This window comes from Balaenoptera physalus (genome assembly GCF_965194825.1).
Source record: "Balaenoptera physalus genome assembly, chromosome: 13".
NCBI classification, from domain to species: Eukaryota; Metazoa; Chordata; class Mammalia; order Artiodactyla; family Balaenopteridae; genus Balaenoptera; species Balaenoptera physalus.
Genome location: NC_138892.1, coordinates 4,287,918 through 4,308,852, shown reverse-complemented (window position 1 = coordinate 4,308,852; position 20,935 = coordinate 4,287,918). Strand labels below are relative to the sequence as shown.

Here is a 20,935-nt window from a genome sequence, read left to right as displayed (position 1 = left end):
CGCCCCAAAGTGGCTCCAGCTACCTGGGAGCTATGTAATAGGCACATCTCGTGGCCTGGACTCACCAGTCGGGCCCACCCTGAAGCAGAATGGTGGAGGCTGTGCCTCCCAAGTTCTGTCATCCTTGAATTATCTCACTCATTCAACAGGAGCATCCTGAGTTCCTACTCCATGCCAAGCCCTGGGCTGGGTGCTGAGGAACAAATTTACACCCAAGCCACAGGTCCTGCTTTCAAGAAACTGCCTCCTGGCTTCCCTAGCATCCTGCCATCTGAATTCCTATAGCGGAAAGTGCTTGTTTTTCAGCAGTAGGCTCTGTGCCTGTTAATGTGTCAGTGGGAGAGACAAGTGGTGTGTGGCAGGGCTGCCACGTGCAGTTGAATATGTTGTGCACTGCAAAACCCTAGGGGGCACCATTCGCAGCTGCTTCTATGTGCAGTGCACAACCTAGTCAGCTGTACACAGCAGCCCCAGTACAAGAGCTTGTGAGTGAAGATACCAACCTAGCTGTGCCTCTGCCCCTGGCCAGGCGAGGCCTCATGCAAAGCAAAGAACTTGCTTGCCCGGCCATCTGGCTTCAAGTCACCCTCCGTGGTCCCAGCTACCAGGGCCCAGATCACCTCTGCAAAATCATTACCTCTTAAGGGGTTAAACATGCGCTGCTGACCCCGTCCGGCAGCCTGATTCGGAAAGCTTGGCCCGGGATCAGTACACATTACGAATGAGATTCAGAAATTCCACCTAAAAACAACAGCGCAGCCATCCCTGCCAGTGATGAGTGACTCGCCCTGTCCCGGCTTTCACGGCAAATCCCAGGGATTAGGCGCTTTCTCTTCTCCGGGAGGCACAGCCCCGTCACCGGGGGCCACACCCTGGCCAACAGCCAAGTTGTTTCCCGGGTGACGCGCAGGAACGGGCCTCGGCCCGACTTCACCTGGAGGCTGGCCGTGCGGGGAGGGCAGGCGGGGGTCTCTCAGAGGGGTGAGATGGGGCACGAGAGGGGGACAAACTTTGACACTTTTTGTGCTTCCTGCGCTGGGACCCCGCGGAGCAGAGATGGGTTCGTAGGCGTCAGGCCCAGCGCCGTCCTGACTCACAGAAATGCAGCTATTCCCCCTGCAAAGCCCTGTGAGGAGGGCTCCCGACACCCAGTGTCACAGGTGCAGAAGCTCTCAGAGGCCACCCCCCAGGCAGCCCCCTGGCTCGGGCAGGACTCTCAGGGCTCAGAGGGGTCCACTGGGGCACAGCCCCTGCTTTTGCACCCCCCACCCCGAGGGGGGCACACAGGGGCCACAGGGATCCTCGCTGGACACCTCCCTGCTCCTGCCCCTGGACCCACGCGCCACGTGGGCTGCTTCTCACACCTGCCTCCGATGTCTCCACCTGGCTGTGAGGTCCCGCGAGCCTGGCCAGGGCATCCTGCTGTCTTAGCAGTGCACTTCCGTGTCACGTGAAAGGTGCTCCAGCTACTCAGTTCCTGAAGCTGGAAGCCGGGGACCCTCTGCTTCCCTCCTCCCACCCCCACAGCCAGTAGCTGCTGGTTCTGTCAGGTTTTAAACCCCACCTTTCACGTCCAAACCTGCTGCCTGGCTGGAGAGACGTCCTCAGCCTCAGCCTGCTTTTCTCCTCCCCAGCGTCCAGCACTCTCATCCCTTCCTCTCCCCTCCACTCTGCTCCAGCCACCCCAGCCCGTGCCCCAGACCCCAGACATTTTATGGCCTCTCTCTTCTCCTGAACTTTAGCCATAGCATTCACCTGCTTCTCCTCTTGGTAAGCTCCTATTCATCCCTCAAAGCCCAAGGCAGCCATCACCTCCTCTCACATGCCCTCCATGCCCCCCACAGGCAGGGTGTGCAGCTCCTTCCTTTGTGCTCCCAGGGCACCCTGGATGAGCTTCTTATAGGGCTCCTGTCATACTCATTCTTCTAGCAAATAAAGTGTGTGTCCAACGGGCGCAGACCCTGCTCTAGGGGATGTAGCAACAACCAAGACAGACAGACAGACATGAATCCTTACCTCATACATGTTTTATTCCAGAGGGTAGCAGCAGACAAGAAACAAGTGTAGTATCCACACCGTCAGGCGGTGGCAAGTGTTATGCAGAGGGCAGGAGAAGAGGGGGGCAGGGTGTGGGGAGGAGCAACTGTACATCTGGTGGTGGAGACATTCGCCTAAGACCCGAGGAGCTGAGGAAATGATCTGGAGGAAGAGCTCCAGGCAGCAGGAACAGCAGATGCAAAGTCCCTGAGGCAGAGGCGAGGCTGGTATGTTTGAATCACGGCAAGGAGGCTGCAGCTAGAGCAGAGGCATGGTCTTGAGGCTGTCGTAATGGCTCTGGCTTTTCTGCTGAGCGAGGTGGGAGCCACCTGAGGGCTTCAGGACGAGGAGGGAGATGACCTAATATTATAAAGGCTCCCTCTGGGCTCCGGGGTGAGGCTGGGCTCTGGAAGACACTGCGGCTAGCTCAGTGATCCAGGCTGGAGATGACGGTAGTTTTGACCATGTGGCCCCGGCAGGAGGGGTGAACAGTAGACAGATACCAGATGTGTTGGGAGGTGGTGCCAGGTTTTGCAGACAGATTAGGTGCAGAGGCAGGGATGACTCCATGGATTTCACCTAAAGAACAAGGAGACTAGGGATGTCATCAGGTGAGCCAGGGAAGCTGTGACATGGCAGCTTTGGGGAGGTCGGAAGTTCCCTTTGACATTAAGATTGAGGGGCTTGTTGGGCACCCGTGGCCACGCGGGGTAGAATAAGTGAGTCTGGGAGGCATTAGCAGGTGGATGGTAGTTGGAACCCCAAGGCCAGACAAGCTTGCTAAGGAATTGAGTGTAGACAGAGGAGAGAGGAGGCCAGAGACCAGGCGCTGTGGCCTCCTGTGCTCAGAGGCTGGGGAGATCAGGAGAGGAGGCCAGCCTGGAGGAGGAGGCCTTTCCAGGAGGAGGCGCAGTGAGCCGTGTCAACGATGGTGAGTCTGGTCAGAGGAGGACCAAGGATTCACCATCGGATTCAGTATCGCCTCAGCTGATGGTGACCTTGACAAGGCTGTCTCAGTGCAGCGGGGTCAAGGGGAGACACACCGGAGTGGGAGTGCTGGAGGTGGTGCTGGGGACTCCTTCTAGAAGATCTGCCGTGCGTGGGAGCAGAGAAACGCTGGTGCCAGCGGGAAGGGTGTGGTGGGCATGACATTGTGAGTTTCTGCTTGACTCTTCTCTTCCACCGATTATGAATTCCTAGAGGCAAGAGCCTACGCGGGGATCATCTGTGCCATGCCCCCGTCACCCTGTTTGTCTTTCTTTCTTGCACACGCACACATGCACACACACACCACACCCACTAGGAGGTAACCTGGGCCCGGCACCCAGCAGGCTGCAGGATCACACTCGCCTGCTCACTTCCAGAGGAACCAAGGGGTTAAAGTGAGTCCAAAGCAGCCTCTTAGCATTTCCCGAGGTTCTCCTGGGGATCGGCTGCATCCAGAGTGATTTGTGACCCTCTTACTGCTGCTGTTATGCACCTTTTGAAAAGCCTTTGATATCACTGGCACATTCATAAATTATTCTTTTTTTTAAGAAAATGAAGTGTTTTTAGCCAAACAGCAGTAGAGGCATGTTGTGCAAAATTAGAAAAAAAGAGTCTGATGATGATAGGAATCTTCCGACGGCCTCACCTGACAACCGTATATACACAGACGACCCAGACACCCTCCGTCAACGAGTGCTTCCTGTGGCCTCGGAGTTGGGTGTTTCCAGATGGAACGTCCAATCCGTGCCTGCGGCTTGAGAACCCCAAGTACTGGGTCGCGATTATCACAGTTTTGTCTTAACAGCAAGCCCTCGTGGGCCCCTGCTGTGTGCCAGGCACTCTTCCAGCATGTTGTACACACGTACTGTGTCACTTAAGCCTGTGGGTGATGGTCCCATTCTCCAGGTGAGGAAACTGAGGCACGGAGGGAGTTCCAGGCTCAGGGGGCGTGACTGAGGCACGCACACAGCGTGCTGGGACTCGGTGTGGGGTTCCTGCTGCCATGACCATCCTCTGTGACCTTGAACCAGCAGGCAGAGTCCTCCTCTTTGAGGTCTACCCCAGTCCTGAAATTTCTCTGCATCCCCGGTAGCCGTGAACACAGTACATAGAGTCGGTGCATAACAAATGTTCAGTCACTGGCTGGTCAGATGATTCTCTTCCTGGGGATCCAGTGCCGGAAGAGCCTCTGTGGAGCCTTGGCCAGGGATAAAGGGAATTGAAGGCTTGGGGGTTTCAGGCTGCCGCCCTGCCAGCAGGAAGCCCTCTCTGTCCTGAATTGGCTCATTCTTAGTGCCTCTTGGGAAGGAAAGGAGAACAAGTGATGGTTCTCACCAAACCTCAGCATGTCCCCTCCTTCTGAGATCTGGCAGTGACCCCATCACTCCAGGAAAGGGTCTCAGCTCCTCGGGGCCATCAAGCCGCTGCCCACCTGCTGGCCTCCTTGCTCGCCCCTCCCCCCTAATTCTCACCCACTTGGGAAACTGAGAGCAGAAATCCTCCACCTGAGCCCCTCCCCGAGGCCTGTTTCTGGCCAGGCCACACTGTCCTTCAGAATCCAGCTCCAGGTCAAGTCCTTGGTGATGCGTGCGTGGGCACCGTACCGGGTCCCGGCGGAGTGCTTCCCTTTAGCGCTGCCAAAGCACCTTTGCTGACCTTTCTTTACCAGCCTCTACACGCCCCATCATCTATGTCTGCCTCCCCGGGGGCCCAGAGCTCCGTGAGGAGGCAGACCAGCGCTGCTCACTGTCTGTCACCCCAGCACCCGCGCAGCTCAGCAGCAGTGGGGGGCTCGGGGCGCCCGGGCTGCACTCACCAGCCAGGCGGGCCTCTTAATCCCTCGGGGCCTAATCGCCTCTGGAGAAGGAGGTAGCACAGCCTCGATGCCTGCAAAGCAGAGGGCGGACCCGTCTCGCTGCAGTTTCCCGTCTTTGAGTCTAAGTCAGCCCGAGCTGGCCAGACTCCCGCTCATCCTGCCCTCTCGTGGCTTTTGCTCATCTTGGGGGTCTGCGAGGGGTCTGGCGTGGCCGGAGTACGGCCAGTGCTGAGAAATCAGGCTGGACAGGGAGGCGGGGCCTAATCAAGGTGCACCTCACCTGCTGTGGGCCGGGGGCTGGGCGGCGGGTCGAGAAGAGTTCTGGCCTTGGAGCGGGAGGGCCGGAAGCAAGAGGCCTGTGGACTCCAAGTGCCCGGCCCAGGGGCCTGGGAGAAGGGCATCGGGTTTGGGGGAAGGGGGGGAGTTCCAGTTGCCCATCTGGGGGCATCTGGAGAGATGTGAGTGAGCTGATGAGTTTGGGTCTGGGCCAGGGAGGGACCCCAGCGGGCACGTGGGCAGGGGGGCTGGTCCAGGCAGGAGGACACATAGAGGAAGAGGAAAGGATTTCTCATCCTTCCGTCACAGTCACAGTTTTGGCCAAGTTGGTAAAAGCAGGTGCATCAGACGGTAGATCCCTTCTGGAAAACCGCCCAGGCCTTCTCTTCCTCTGGCGAGGAGGGCGTGTGGCTTGGTGGAAAGGGGCAGCAGGCAGGGATCTGGGTTCGGGATCCGCTTTGCTGTTGCTGGTACCCTGAGGTTCAGAACTCACTTCACCACCGGAACCTCCTTTGCTTTCCCTGGAACCTCGGACCTCGAGGCCCCAGCGAGTGTGGCTGAGATGAGGGGGAGGAGATAGTGGATGGGCGTGGGGACCATAGCGACCACGCGCCCTGGAAGCGTTTGGACCCGCGTCCAGTCCCGGAAGGAGTCTGAAAAGCTTAGTGCAGAGCTGACACTTCTTCTGGTATTTCTGCCCGAGGGAAAGGTGGACCTTGGGGGTTGACTCTTAGCTCCTTGCAGCTGTCTGCGCTGTCCGGTTTAGCTCACAGGAGACCCGTGGAGAAAGCGCGTTTGTAATAATCAAGAAATCGGGAGGATAAGTTCTGCTGAGGCACGTTGGGTGCCATTTGGTGTTTGAATATGTGGCCCAGACACCTGTCCCCCTCCTTCTAAGCTCCTACCTGGGTGTTTTTCAGGGCAAGAAGAGAAGACAGGGTGTGAGGAACTCCATTCCTTCCCTGCCAATGAGTGATGTGATTACCCTCTAGTTCCTTTCTGCCATTTTTGCCCTATAGCGATGACTCAGCCAAGGGCAGTAAAGTTTCTTCCCTACCACGTCACACCGTGAGGGGAGAGCAGATGCCGTGGGGTGGAGAGAGCTGGGCTCGGGGTCAGTCCTGGCTGGAGGGACGCCGTGCCCTGAGGGCTGTGTGATCCGGGACATACAGCCCCCAGAACCTCATTCTCATCCCCAGTGGAAGGAAGGCGATGATCCTTCCCCCCCTAGCAGTGTGGGGAGAACAAGATGGAGCCGTGGACACGTGGGGCCCCTCCGTTTCTATTTCCCTCCCCTGCTGTGGGCCTCTTTCCAAGCCCATCAGTACTCTAGATTGTTTGCTTTAGAAGTATGGACCGCATTTCTTTGTGTTCCTGATTTTTCCTCTTTGCCTTTGGTCTGTGCTATTAATGCTAGCCTGCAGAGATTGTTATTCCTATCAAGGCACATTTCCCAAGATCTGGGTGATGGTTTGCTCCTTTCCAGTCTCTCATCGTGTTAGTGTTTGGCGAGACCACGTGGGCCTCCTCTGAGCTCCTGCGTTCTCTGTTCCAGCACCTTGTCCACAGGCCCACTCGTCACCTTCCCCCTGCTCGTGGCTCTGTGTGGTGGCCACCAGGGCCAGACAGTGAGACCTGGCTCTCATGTGTCGCCTTTCTCCTGCCATGCGGTCAACGCCTAAAAAGCCAGTGACTTTTGGCTATTGTTCATTCCTTCCCGACACTTTCATTTCTGGGTGGTAACTTTCAACTTTATAAATTGTGCTTAGCACTTTGATCTTTAGTTCATTCATTCATTTAGCAATTCATGTACTGAGTGCCTCCTGTGTGTCCGGTCCGTAATAGGACCAAGGACCCACTATGTTCAAGAACGAGAGATACAAGAGTGACCAGGAAAGACAGTGCCATTGGCCTCTGGCCTCAGATTGCAGTGGGGAGACTGTGATAATCAAGAAGACAAATGACTCTGTAACCTGATGTCAGGTAGTGATCACTTCTTATTCTTTTATGATGTGGACATGTGGCTTTCTTTTTTTTTTTAAATAAATTTATTTATTTATTGGCTGCTTTGGGTCTTCGTTGCTGCACGCGGGCTTTCTCTAGTTGTGGCGAGCGGGGGCTACTCTTCGTGGCGGTGCATGGGCTTCTCATCGCGGTGGCTTCTCTTGTTGCGGAGCTGGGCTCTAGGCACGGGGGCTTCAGTAGTTGTGGCTTATGGGCTCTAGAGCACAGGCTCAGTAGTTGTGGCTCACGGGCTTAGTTGCTCCGTGGCATGTGGGATCTTCCGGGACCAGGGCTTGAACCCGTGTCCCCTGCATTGGCAGGTGGATTCTTAACCACTGCGCCACCAGGGAAGGCCCGACATGTGGCTTTCTTACCTCTTCCTTTTCTAACTTGAATCTCTGTCTTTTGAAAAGCACAATTTCCACTGGCATGAGATATCATGCAATCTCTAGATTGATCATCTTTTTTGTTAAGATACTCTTTGACAGCTCTGTTCCCGCCATTTCACTTGGTCGGTTGGAACCACAGGACTTGTGAGTTGGAGGCTGAACTTCAGAAAGACGGTGACTCGTACAAGGTCACACGGCTGGTCGCTAAGGGACCAGCATAGGAACCTAAGCTGTGACTCCAGGTCTCTTTATAGATCAGTGTCTCATGCAGTCGGCCCCGTGGCTGGTCTTCCTCCCTATAAACAACCGGGAGACAATCAGTTGCAACCTCAGTCCAGCAGCAGAAGCTTGGAGATGGCTTCAGGGGCCTGGAATCCAGACCACAGTCCCCAGGAGGTGACGGAGGTCTCCCACTGGACCCTCATGCTCCGTGTTCAGGCTCCTGCATCCCCGGCACATCAGCTGCAATTTACAAAGCAGAGACGAGACATGAAGATGAAGTGCCTGAGGGGACCTACATTTTTCAAAGGGAAAAAAAGGCTTAATTATATCTTTAAGAGGCACAGACACGCCGAGGAATACCAGCAGTGTCTGAGACCCGAAGCAGAAATGCCAAGGATGAGGATTTGGAAGATTAACACAGTTGAACTCCGCATCATGGCCTTTTTTTTTCCTGGGGCTCTTGAAAGGTAGGGAGGTAAACACTCCAGCAGGTAAGATGGACAAGGCAGGCGTGATGGAAATGCACCTCTCCCTTTGTCCTGCATTTTGCTGCTGGAATGGTCATTCCACATAAAGCGGCTCTCACTCGGAGCCTTCAGCGGCCCCCTTTCCTTCAGGACAAAGTTTTGAGGGGCCCTCAAGGACTGGTGTCCCTTCTTTCCTCTCTCCTTCTCTTTTCTCTCTCCTTCTTTCTTCCTCTGCCTTCATCTCACTCAGTAATCTTAATGGTGCTCCTGCTGTGTCCTGCCCCAGGCCTTGGGCTGGGGACAGTGGGATAGAGATGAGCATGAGGCAGACCCTGCCCTTGAAGGGGGAGCCAACTGTGAATATTCCCTGCACTGGGCAGATGCAGCGGTACAGCCGAGGGAGACACAGAGTGGGGCTGGGGAGGCTTCATGAAAGAGGACATAGGCAGTCTAGCTGGTTCCCAGTGCCTGGCACATAGCAGATGCCAACTATACCTCTGTAGGATCAAGTGGATGATGGAATCGGACCCCTGGTGGAGGTCCAGTTTCTAATGTTTGTGATGCCACATATGGGCAGCAAGCGTTTCTCTTCTTCCCTCTCTTGTTTCCCTGCACTGGGAATGTTGTTGGTAGTTCTGAAAGAACACTGGTCTAGAATCAGCGTTGGGGAGGAAGCCAGGAAACTGCTGACCTGGGTTCCGGGTTCTGTGAGCCTGACGAGGTGTGAGGTCCCTGGAGAAGCCCTTTACCACCTTCTCAGCCTCATCCATCTATCTTCCCTAAGATTAACACTGTTCCCAGAACTGACCCGAACCTTCATACTTTTGGCCTTTGCACATGTCATACTTGCCTCCTTAGCTCCTACTTAGTCTTCAAAATCTGATTTGAAGTCAGCTCCTCTGTAGAATCTTCCTTAAGCCTCCCCTGTGCAGAATGGCCTCTATTGAATGGATGGATGGATGGATGGATGGATGGATGGATGGATGGATGGATGGATGGGTGGATGGATGATGGATGGATGGATGGATGGATGATTGGATGGGTGGATGGATGGGTGGATGGATGGATGTGTAGGAAAGCTGTGAAGAAAGAAGTGATATCAGGAGAAAGTCTAGGTTCAGTGAAGGTGAGGACAAGGAGGTGAAACTCACGCTTGAAGTAACCTGGGAATGAAGGGAGCATGTTCACCCAAATCAGAGCCCCCAGGAAGTGTGGCTAGGCTGAAGAAGAAGTGGTCAGGTCTACTGAGTGGGCGTGGGTAGCCTGGGAAAGGAACCCTGGGCTGACTAGGGTTATAGATAGAGTTGGAGATTCAATGTGGACCTCAGGTCAGAGGAGAGGGAGAGAGAAGCTGACTCTGGAGGGGTGGGAAGGGAGGCACATTCCTCAGCACCTGCTGTGTACACTTCTACGACGATTCCTTTAACCCTTGCGGCACACCTATTTCTTCCACCTTAAACATTTTTTTTGTTAAATGCAAAGATCCTGAGAAAATCCAGGCCCTGAATGTGACCTGTATCTGAAATTCAGCCCCTTCTCAACACCCTTTTCATTAAAGCAGCCCTTTGCTTCCTTCAGTGTTTCATTTGTCTTTTAGCTGTTTACAGTCGGAACAATCAGCCAACAGCATGCAGTTCTGGTCTTTGGCCATCGTAGAAACTAAACCTCGTGAAGTGCCCTAACACAACATACTTAGGTACATTCTCTACACATTCAGAGCTTTCCTTTCTCATAAATTTTTAAGTCAATCCAATAAAAATATTCAACTCTTGCTGTATTGTTCAATCATGTAAGAATTCAGCTCTATTTTAACTGAAAATCAGATCACATTTGAACGTTGGGAAGCTTTGTGACATCCAGCAGTCACTTCTGAGGGAGAAGGAGCAGGATGGCCTTGGGATGGTTTTGTTTCTGATTCTGAAGTTTGCTATTGTTTTTTGTTTTTTTTGGCCGTACCACCCAGCATGGGGGTTCTTAGTTCCCCAACCAGGGATCGAACCCGCGGCCCCTGCAGTGGAAGTGCGGAGTCCTAACCACTGGACTGCCGGGGAAGTCCCTGAAGGTTGCTGTGTTTAATCCTTGTTTCACAAGAGAGGAAATGAGGACTGAGAAAGGTTGGATAACTAACCTGGGGTCGTGCTACTGACCGAGGTCGGTTGGACTCCAACCCTTTGTCCTGAAGAACTGCAGTCTCCTGGTCCAGCTAGAATGACCCTGTCCTCGAGCCCAGCCCCCTGCATCAGCACCTTCTCTTTCCTCTCTGTCCCCAGGCTGAGCCCACCAAGGACAGCCCCTCATTTTCTCTACACTAGTTCCTTAGCCCGGTGCCCGGCACACACAGGTGGGCCCAGAAACTTCTGTGGGTCTGAACTGTTGATGCTGCCAAAGCTCCCACATGCAGCCAGGAATCTTTATTTAAATGTGCATGTGCGTGATATAATTATTTTGTAATATTTACATTTTATATATACATTTATAATACATATTTATATATTAATATATAAATTATATTTTATATAATAGTAATATAAATTATATAAACATCTATATAAAATATGTGGATATATGCAGAAGTTTATATAAATATAAAATAAATACTATACATTGTAATAGTATTTATATATAAATTAGATTTTGATCTATTTTAAATAAGCTCACTTATATTTTTTATATATGGTTATAATATATATTTTGTATTTATCATAATCAAACTATATATTTCTATATCATATATTAATTATATGATATTTAATATAATAATAATATATAGAAATAAATATGTATCTGATCGTAGCTTGCAGAAGCGTTCCCTCCACCTCCGTTGCTCTCTGTCCTAAAATAGTTGTCAGGCTCACGTAGCCTCTCACCCCTCTCCTTCAAGCCCCCCGAGCCACTCTGAGCACCGCCCCTGGGATGGGTGCCGTCGGCAGGTAACCCAGGCCACGGAGGCTGGTGGGCGCCCGTGGTGGTCTCAGGCCTGGGGAGAGGAGAGGGTGACGCTGATGGGGGTACTGAGGAGGCAGGAGAGCTTGGAGCCGTGCCCCCCACGGGGCACCCCGGCCCAGACGGTGCCCAGGGAGGGGCAAGTGGGAGTGGCCCGGTCATACTGAGGGTGGTGACAAGCCCGCATCTTTAGCCGGGAGTTGAAGATGTTCATGGGCGTTCAAACAGGACAGAGCTGCCATGTCATCGCCAAGTAGGGGCAGAGAAAGGGTGCTGACAGCCCGCAGAAGCCTGTGCTTATCTCTCCATCAGAGCTAAAGCCCTTGTTTGCTTAGAATAGCCTGGAATTCCGCCCTGCTGCTGGGCATTTCACTTTTGAAACTCAAGCTCAGGGAGTGAAAGGGGGGATGGCGTGCCCAAATTCCCCTTCTGAGCATGAACTTGGTGGTCCTGACTGGGAACTGACCGCTGGTGCAAAAGGCCTTTGGGACCCTTCGGTCACCCTGGAGCCTTCGCTCCTCGCGGGACGGGTGTCAGGGGCCTGACTGCTCTGCCCCGTGTGCACATTTCCCAAGTCTGTGGCAGGGCTGTTTGTAGAGACCAGCTTGGAATCAGCGGTTGGATGCAGCAAACAATCAGTGGCTGTTTCTCAGCATGTGGTTGAGGAGCTGCAGCCTCTAGGGCGTTCCTTGCGGGCATCCCTGCAGTGGCGTACGGGCACTGAGCGCTCTTTCCCACCCTGCCTTCTGTGACGTCACGTCGGTAGCTTGAGATCGGCCATGGAGATTGTCACGTGGCACAAGCTGAGAGTCGGCCGCTCTAGCACACCCCTGCACCACATGACTTTGGGGAAGTCCTAATATCAGAGCAGGTATGATGGAGGAGTGACCTTTCCTAAATGTCAACAGCTATGGGTGGCACCTGCTCTGTGCCAGGCACTGGAGATCTGCAGGGAGGGCCACCTCCTCCAGGAAGACTTTCCTGATCCCCTAGCCTTCCTCACCTCCATCCTTGCCCCTGCTGGACAATGTGCAGACTTCTATCAGAGCACGGCACTCATCTAGATCTGCCACCAGCTTTGAAACCAGGATTCTATTCGTTTTCTCGGTGTCACCGAGAACAGTGTCTGGTACCAGTTGAGGAAATGCATGAACTCAAGTGGAAATGAAGCACTGAGCCCGCTGGTCTGGCGGGGAGGTAACCCTGCACACCTGGAGCTCACACCTTGGCAGACGCTGTGCTGGGGTGTCTGGATCACACAGTGAAGAAGCACAGGGTCAGGTGGCATCATATGCTCGCTGAGGAATCTGAGGCCCAGAGAGAACGGTGGTCTCTCCAAGTCCATCCAGGTGGATAACACTCACCTTAGCCCCATCTGTCTGGTCCCAGAGCGCAGGAGCATTCTCTCCGTGAGCCTTGGGGTTGCCCTGCATGGCCAGGCAGTGGCAGCAGGGTCCGGCCTGAAGACGTGGAACTTCCAGGCACAGGTCTGGGGAGAGTTACGGAATCCACTCTTACCACCCAACCCCGCTCCCCTGCAAGTCTGCAGAACGCCTGGGGTTGTTCCTTCTTCCACCGTGACTGAGCTGAGCTTGTCTGCCCTGTACTCTGAGCCTCGGCAGGGGAGGCCTAAGATCATGACCTTTGCCTGGTCCCTATCTGGTCCAGGCACAACTCCCCGCCACCCCCAGCAGCTTCACACAGGTTTCTGCTTCCCCAGAACGGATACCTGTCTCCACTCTGCCACCTGTCCCATTTCTGCTTGCCCTGCTCGGGCTGGACCTGAGCCGCCTCTTGCTTACCTGTTACCATGAACACGGAACAATGAACTTAGGTGTCACCCTCCAAAAAAGAAGTGTGGAGAGCGAGGGATCCAGGAGTATGTCCCATGGGGAATCGGGACTTCTCTGCTCAGATAAAGCGTTTCTGGGACCCCACTGCAATCCTCAATGGGAGGGATTGAGGGAAGAGGATCATACCTGCTTTGTTTCTTCCCAAGGGTCACAACTGGGCACAGTGGGTAGAAGGGAGTGGGACAGGTGTCTACTGGGCATCTACTCCATGCCAGGCCCTTTATCTAGACTCTTAAATCCTCCGTCACGTAGATGGTGGTAGAGGAGGGAACCTGGGCTCAGAGAGAACAGGAGCTGGTGTTGACCCTAAGGCATCTGACTCCAAAGCCCACACGCACAGATTCCCTCACACTCTGAGCCGCACACAATGGAGAGGTTGTAGCGAACTCACTGTCACTCGTCCCTAGAGGTGGCAGCAGAGCCCGGGAGTGACCACTTGGAGGGAGATGCTAAGCATCTGGTTCAGGTGGGACTTGATGAGGCCTAAGGCCTCCTCTAGCTGTGAAATTCCTGGAGGGAAATCATTTCCCAGATCTCCGCGTGGCTTCGGTCCCTGCTAACTCCCAGAACACCTTCTGCTCTCTCCCCAGGTGTCGTGCGCCAGGTGCGGCCCGTTGTGGGTCCATTTCACGCTGTCCTGAAGCTAGAGATGAACTACGTGGTCGGGGGCGTGGTGTCCCACCGAAATGTCGTCAACGTCCATATCTTCGTCTCTGAGTACTGGTTCTGAGGGCCGGCTCACAGCGCAGCCAAGCCTGTGCCTCCAGGCCAAGTCATTGCTGACGATGACAACGCCCTGTCCCTGTTTGTACCACCCAGACATATCTTGATTTTATGTATTTGTTTGTAGTGTTAGGCCGACATGTATTAAGCTGGGCCAGATGAATAAGTCCATCCGTTGTATTTTGGTGTTTAAATAATGAGTCCAATTACCTAACTGTTTGGTTGAAAACCTTGCTTATTTTTTAATGCGAAAGTTAAATTTTGCTCCCTTTTTCTGCCTCTGGGCTGGGCATTGCTAAGGACCAAGGGAAAACAAGACATTTTTCAGGGGGCAGCTAGTCCAAATGCTAAGAGAAGACCAGTTCTCGCCCTGATTTTATGAAATTTGACATTTGGTACTTTTTTTGCCGATCAGATTTTGTATGTCCAATTCTAAGGAGGCAGCTGCCAAAGAATAGCAGGTATGATCAATTCTGCCCAGAAGCAGCATGCCACAATGCCTTGGGGAGCACTTCTAAGGTAAATTACAGTTCTGTGGAAACAGAAAAATCCCTCAGTAAAGACAGAGCCAGCTAGGTTTGTGTGTGGCTCCAGTATGTTCACCAAAGGAATCTCTGGGTTTTCTGCACCCTGCATCCATCACAGGTGGGAAAATAAACGGCTCTGTGATCCTCCTGATGGCCTGGGCAGGGGAGTCTTTCAAGAGGGGGGATCCCGACTAGCAAAGAGCCTGCGAATATTCCCCAAGGCCTTCTCAAAACCCTCCTGCCTCCCAGGGTTCTGGGGTGGGGTCCAGCACGTGTGTTGGAAAAGCTTCCAACTCACATCATTTCTGACGGCTTGCCCGCCCCCTAGGAAGCGGGGCTCAAGCACCCCCGACGCCCCACGCCCCACGCTCAGCCCAGCGGGCACGTCCCGGAGCTCTGCTGATGGTGTCCCTCGTGGGCATTCTGATCCCCTCTAGAAGTTGCTGGGGAGAAATAAGGATTCTCTTCAGTGGGAAGGAGAGACCACCAGATGCACTGACGCCCCATGCATTCTGAAGCTGGTGCTTCATTTATTCCTCCTGGGAACCCAGCCAGGGGGTGTGATCTTGCCTGATTTAGAGACACACAAACTGGGCTCAGAGAGAGGAACTCAACTGCCAAAAAGTCACACAACTTTTTAGAGACAAAGAAGGGATTCAAATTCAGTCTATCAGACTCCAAACTCCATTCCTCTGTAAAACCCTGGGTCAGAAGAGACGTGGACAGACTGGATTTATGGGGTATCCTGACACCACCTTCAGCATGGATGGTGGAGCCAAGAGCAGCCTACGCCCAGAGGCCCGCTGGGATCCGCAGGAATTCAGCATCCACGCCCTTCGTTTCCACACACGTGTGTTCTCCGAATCCTGCCCTGGGTTTATCCCATCTTTTTAGGCATCTCATTCGTGCCCAGCTCATCTCAGCAGCCTGGTCCCTGGCACTAGCTGAGCTCTCAGCCCCGCATGGGATTTCAGCCTGGCGGTGTTCTGGTCATTCAAGCCTGTCCTGCTCCAACTCTGTAGAACCTTTGGGAACTCCCAGCATTTCTGAGGTCACTCATTTGGGGCACTTGTCCATCAAAGCCAGACCTGGGCCAGCCTGTCACATCTTGAGCTGGTGGGGAGGGGAAGAGTCAATGTGGGGCTGGACTGTCCTGGGAGTCAGGTCCAGGGATGAGGCGAGTGCAGGGGACATCTGAGCAGCTCTCAGTGCCAGTGAACTGGGGTCTTGGCAGGGAAGGGGAGGGTGCCTGGGGTCTGATCACAGGAGTGGAAGCCTCAGTAAAGGGGCAGGAAGTGCGGAGGCCACATAGGGTTCTGGTTTTCCACCTGCAGCCTGTGGGGCAAGTCTGCAGAAGCCAGGCAGTTCTGAGCGCAGGCCCTTGGAGAGGAAGGTTTCTGGGAGCCTCGTCCTTCCTGAGGCCTGGGTGGAGTGGGGTGGGAAGACAGAGGCGCTGGCTCCTCCTGGGAAATGGCCTTTCCCACACTCTCAACAAGAGTTAAGGTGAGAGGTGCCATTGGTGGACAGGGCCAAGCCTCCCGCCATTGATTGGCTCACAGATGAGCACATGACCCAAGCTGGCCAATCAGACCTTCCTGACGAAGGGCGGCCGGGCATGGGAGAAGGCAGAGGAGAGGTGGTGAGGTCAGGGAGCTGCGGGGTAGAAAAGCAGAGAGGAAAAGGGAACGGAGTCCTATTCCTGCCTGATTCAGAGAGCCAGAGGGGCCGGGTCCGAACCTCACCTTGGCAGGAGCTAGCCACGTGAGTCACTGCCATCCGCCAAGCCTCAGTTTCTGCATCTGCAAAATGGAGCCAGGAATCCCTGCTCAGCTGCCTTGCTTCCCGATGGCAGTGAGCAGCACTGGAGGTGATGAGGGCAAGAGGGCTTTGCAACTGTAAAGTGCTGCGTCCTTGCGTGAGATCTTATCATTGTTCATTGTTAAAGGTAACGATGGTGACGATGATAACGGTTGCCACTGTCAAGCCACACGAATGTCCTCCGGAAGCCAGGCATCTTTTTAATTCTGCATTTCCTTTTCTTAATCATCTGTGAGAGATTCGGGACAGACAGTCGTGTATATTACACACGAGCCTAATTTTTCATACTTCACATCACGCTCCGGGTTGGGCACCTGATGGACAGTACATATCCCATTATTCTCGCAAAGTAATTACTGTCAGAGCTCAGTGTCAGCTGCATTAGGTTCCAGAAGGTCTTGTGCTGTAATATTCTACCAGAAAGCCATGTCTGCTTTGAATGAAGGGAACCCACTCTAATGTTCAGAGCAGCGCCGTAGCATTGTGGCGGGAGGGCCTGGGTCACCTGGCATCCTGGAGTGACCAGGGTTAAGGTTGATCCTCTTCATCCTGGAAGTGGAATGAGATGGAAACTGACTCTTGGATGACTTCTGAAGTCTCCAGGGAGAAATAGAGCCATTGCAGTACTTTTATAATATGGCCTAGGGAAGCATGGTGACCGTCATTGTGACTCCTAATAATCACATTATACTTTGTTGAAGATCTATTATGGACCAGGAACACCTCTGTAATGGTTCCCCAATACACACACACACACACACACTTCACTCTCAGCCCCTCTGCTGGGCCAGCTCAGGGCCATCTTCTCCCAAGAGGCCTCCTGCCTGTCTCACCCACTGGGCTGGTCCTCTGCTCCCATCACTGCAGAACTTACAGTATGATCTCCTGTCCTGTGCTCTTTCCTGTATCCACAGCATGTATCCACAACTCTGCATGAAAAGCTTTCTTCCCCCAACATACTAGATCTGTGACTTGCACTTTTTAAAAAACTTGTCAGTATATAATTTTTAAAAATGCATTAGAGTATAGAAAAGAGTATATAAAGCCTCTCATCCCCGTTACTCAGCCTCAACAATTATCAACTCTCTGCCCATCTTTTTTCATCTCCACTGCCCGTCTCCCCCGCCGACTCCTTTTATTTTGCAGGAGTATTTTTTTTTAAATAAACTTTATTTTTTAGAGCAGTTTTAGATTGACAGAAAAATTGTGAAGATAGTACAGAGTTACTGTATACCCAGCCACCAGTTTCTCCATTTTAATATTTTACATTAGTATGGTACATTTGTTGCAATTAATGAACCCATACTGATACATTATTATTAACTAAAATACATACGTTATTCTGGTTTCCTTAGTTTGTACCTAACACCCTTTTGCTGTCCCAGGACCCCACCCAGGATCCCAGCTCCTCCGGGCTGTGATGGTTTCTGACTTTCCTTGTTTCTGATGACCTTGGCAGTTTTGAGGGGGAGTGGGAAGGTGTTTTGTCAGATGGCCCTCCATTAGGTTTTGTATGATGTTTTTCTCGTGATTAGCCTGGGGCTATGGGCTTGAGGAGGGAGACCACAGAGGTGAAGTGCCCTCATCCCATCACACCAGAGCATGTGCCGTCAACATGACTGATCACTGTGATATTGACCTTGGTCACCTGGCTGACCTGTGTTTGTCGCGCTTCCCCACGGTAAGGTCACTCTCCCCGCCCCACCACCTCACCCCCGTCAATTCTGGACTCTTTGGGAGGAAGTCACTGTGCCAGCCCATCCTTAAGCAGTTACTCTCCAGCATCCTGAGGGCAGAGTACTGGAATATTTTAAAGCAAATCCCAGACATCTTGTCACTTCATATTTCAAAACCTTAAATACTTTTTAAGTATACATTTCTAATGATAAGGATGTCTTAAAACACAACCACCACACCCGTTACACATAACCATATTAACAATGATTCCTTCGTATTTTCTAATAAGTGGCTTATATTTCTAATCCAGCTCAACAAGCATTTAGTAAGATGGGTATAAGGACCCCAGGAGAGATACAAAGATAAAGAAGAAGCAGTCCCTGCTCCCTGGGATGGGGGGCAAAATAGAAGGCAGTTATTTCCCTAACAAAAGGAACTTTTCCTTACCAAAGGGTTCACCTTGGGACTGTTTTCCAAGTCCGGCCTCCAGTTTGTGTTCATGGCTTATCCAGAATGGACTTGTCCCTCCTCATCCTTCAAGTCTCAGCCCAAACATGCCTCCCAGAGTCGAGGCTTCTCCTGGACTCCTACCGCCCAGGGCGCAGACCTCTCTCCCACAACACGTGTTTCAAGTGCATACCCTAGATGATCCCAGGGCCGCCTGACCTGGGGCTGCGGGATGTGGTGAGCTGGTTCCAGGCAGGGCTCTGGGCCACTCCTAGGCCAGGTGGTCAGAGCCGGGAATGAGAGGCCGGGCAGGACGAGGGAAGGGGAATGGCATGAGCGAGAGCTCCTGTGCACCGGCCCCAAGGCTGCTTGGAGTGGGGCAGGGAGGGGGCTGAGCGAAGGCGAGCTGGCAGGAAGGACAACTCCCCACCTCCACCCCGACTCTGGTGAATGAAATTTAAAGTTAGAAGGTACCACTTATCTATGGGTAGGCAATTGAATAGTGTCCCCCACAAAGATATGCCCAAGTCCTAACCCCAGGTCCCTGTGAATGTGAACTTACTTGGAAATAGAGTCTTCGAAGGTGTGTCAAGTTGAGGCTCTTGGGATAAGATCATCCTGGATTTGGGGAGGGCTTTAAATCCAACAACTGGTGATGTTATAAGGAAAGGAAAGTGAGACCCACAGGGGAAGGCCATGTGAAAATGGGGGCGGAGATTGGAGCGAGGTGTCGCCAGGCCAGAAACTGTCTACGACCACCAAAGCCGGGGAAGAAGTGTCCCTCAGAACCTCCAGAAGAACCCAGCCCTGCCCACACCTTGATTTCTGACTATTGGCCTCCAGGCTGTGAGACGATAGATATTTGTTGTTTTTAGCCACTGTCTATGATAATTTGTTACAGCAGCCCTAGGAAACTGATATCGTGTGTGTGTGTGTGTGTGTGTGTGTGTATACATATATGTATATGTATATATTTTTAAAATTCCCACTCAATAATATATCTCTTGGTTTATCGATTTCTTGGAGAGCATAGATAGTGAATGAATGCTGTTATTTTCTCACTTAAAAAAAAATTTATTGGAGTACAGTTTATTTACAATGTTGTATTAGTTTCAGGTGTACAGCTTTTCTCAAGTTTTTCAAAAATACGGCCCGCTTGAGTGTGGATGCGTGTGCCTTAGGTGTCCCCTTGGTCTCAGTCTTGAGCAGAGCAGTTCCGTCCAGGCCACCTGCTTCCCTGGGAACTGCTGCCAGGAGGGAGACACAGGGCACAGGGAATCACCCACCTCGACACGACTGGTCCGGTGGAACCAAGCATCCTAAGAGACAGCAAGTGGCACAGAAGACTGAAGTGCAGCTGCATTCCATTTGGACAATTCAACTGTGATTCACTGTGAATTGTGTCCACTGCAAGTTCGAGGTGTCACCTTTCAATTACTAACATTATGGGGCATTCAGAGGCTTTGGCACACGGTGATGAGTGATCCGTCTTTAACACAGCTGGTTTATTAATGTTTGTGGCAGCTCCTGCATGAATCAGTGTCATGTAACTAAGCAATGGTACTATATAGTTACGCGTGAAATTATGCATGGGAAGCGGTCAACGGCACAAGTCAGACTGGAGTAATTACTTTGAATCCTTAAAACCTCCTGGACTTGGTCTCCCTGCAGATAAATATCACTCTGGCTTGTTCCCTGTTGATTTTCTGCAGACACTCAGGAGTCCAGTGCTATGATTCTATGAGCTGCCTTCTGGGTGGTGTATTTGGTGCCACATGAAGTGAATACAGGTCTCTTCCCAGTTGGAGCTGGTCGACGGGCCATCCTAACTGCTCTCACTCCAACTTCCCTGACCTCCAGGTCCTGCTTCTTCCTGGTAATTTGCTCCTTTAGAATAAGACGCACTTGACCCCAACTCCTCCACCTCCTTTGCAAGACCCTGGATCATCTGGTCCCATTCCTTGCATCTACTCTCTTTAGTTTACTTATTCATTCATTCCATTACCTCCTTTCACCCCGTCCCACTGGTGAATTATTTCACCTGAGTCTACTCCCCTCTATATTCAAGCCTCCCCACAGCTGCCAAGTCATCTTTCCAAAACTCAGATTGGATGGAGCTCCTCCTGGTTTCAGATCCTTCAGGGCCTCCACACCAACCTGATGGTGTGGCTACAGGACCCTCCACGTTTGGGCCAGAACCTTACTGCCCAACACTTCCACCATCCACTCTACACAGGGTTCAGACACGCAGAACTCATTAGCCTCGGACACGCAGGCCTCTGAGCCTTTGCACACAGGAATCCATCCGCCTGGAATGATACCGCTTCCACCTTCTCTGCCTGGTGAACTTCTCCTGACCCTACACGACCCAGCATAAGATGCCAGCTGCCCTAGGTATGTATCCAGAAGAATCGAAAGCAGGGACACAAACAGATACTTGTACACACGTGTTCAGAGCAGCATTTCTCATAGTCGCCAAAAGGTGGAAACAACCCAAGTGTCCATTAACAGCTGAATGGGTAAACAAAATGTGTTCTATCCGTACAGTGGAATATTATTTATCCATGACAAAGAATGAAATTTTGATATATGCTACAACATGGATGGACCTCATAAACAGTGTGCTTAATGAAATAAGCCAGACATGGGACAAATATTATATGATTCTACTTATAACAAGTACCTAAAATAGGCAAATTCATAGAGAAAGAAAGTAAAATAGAGGTTTCCAAGGGCTGGGGGAGGCAAG

General features: G+C 52.3%; 1 protein-coding gene across 1 annotated transcript in view; it reads left to right on the top strand.

Annotated features, from left to right (window-relative positions):
- Positions 1-14,292, top strand: part of FBLN1 (fibulin 1) — an 80,887-nt gene extending 66,595 nt beyond the window's left edge. The window contains exon 17 of the mRNA XM_082421621.1: positions 13,585-14,292. Within this exon, the coding sequence (XP_082277747.1) occupies positions 13,585-13,724 (140 nt within the window). The 3' untranslated portion in view covers positions 13,725-14,292. The remainder of the gene's footprint in view (positions 1-13,584) is intronic.
- The last annotated feature ends 6,643 nt before the right edge of the window (positions 14,293-20,935 follow it).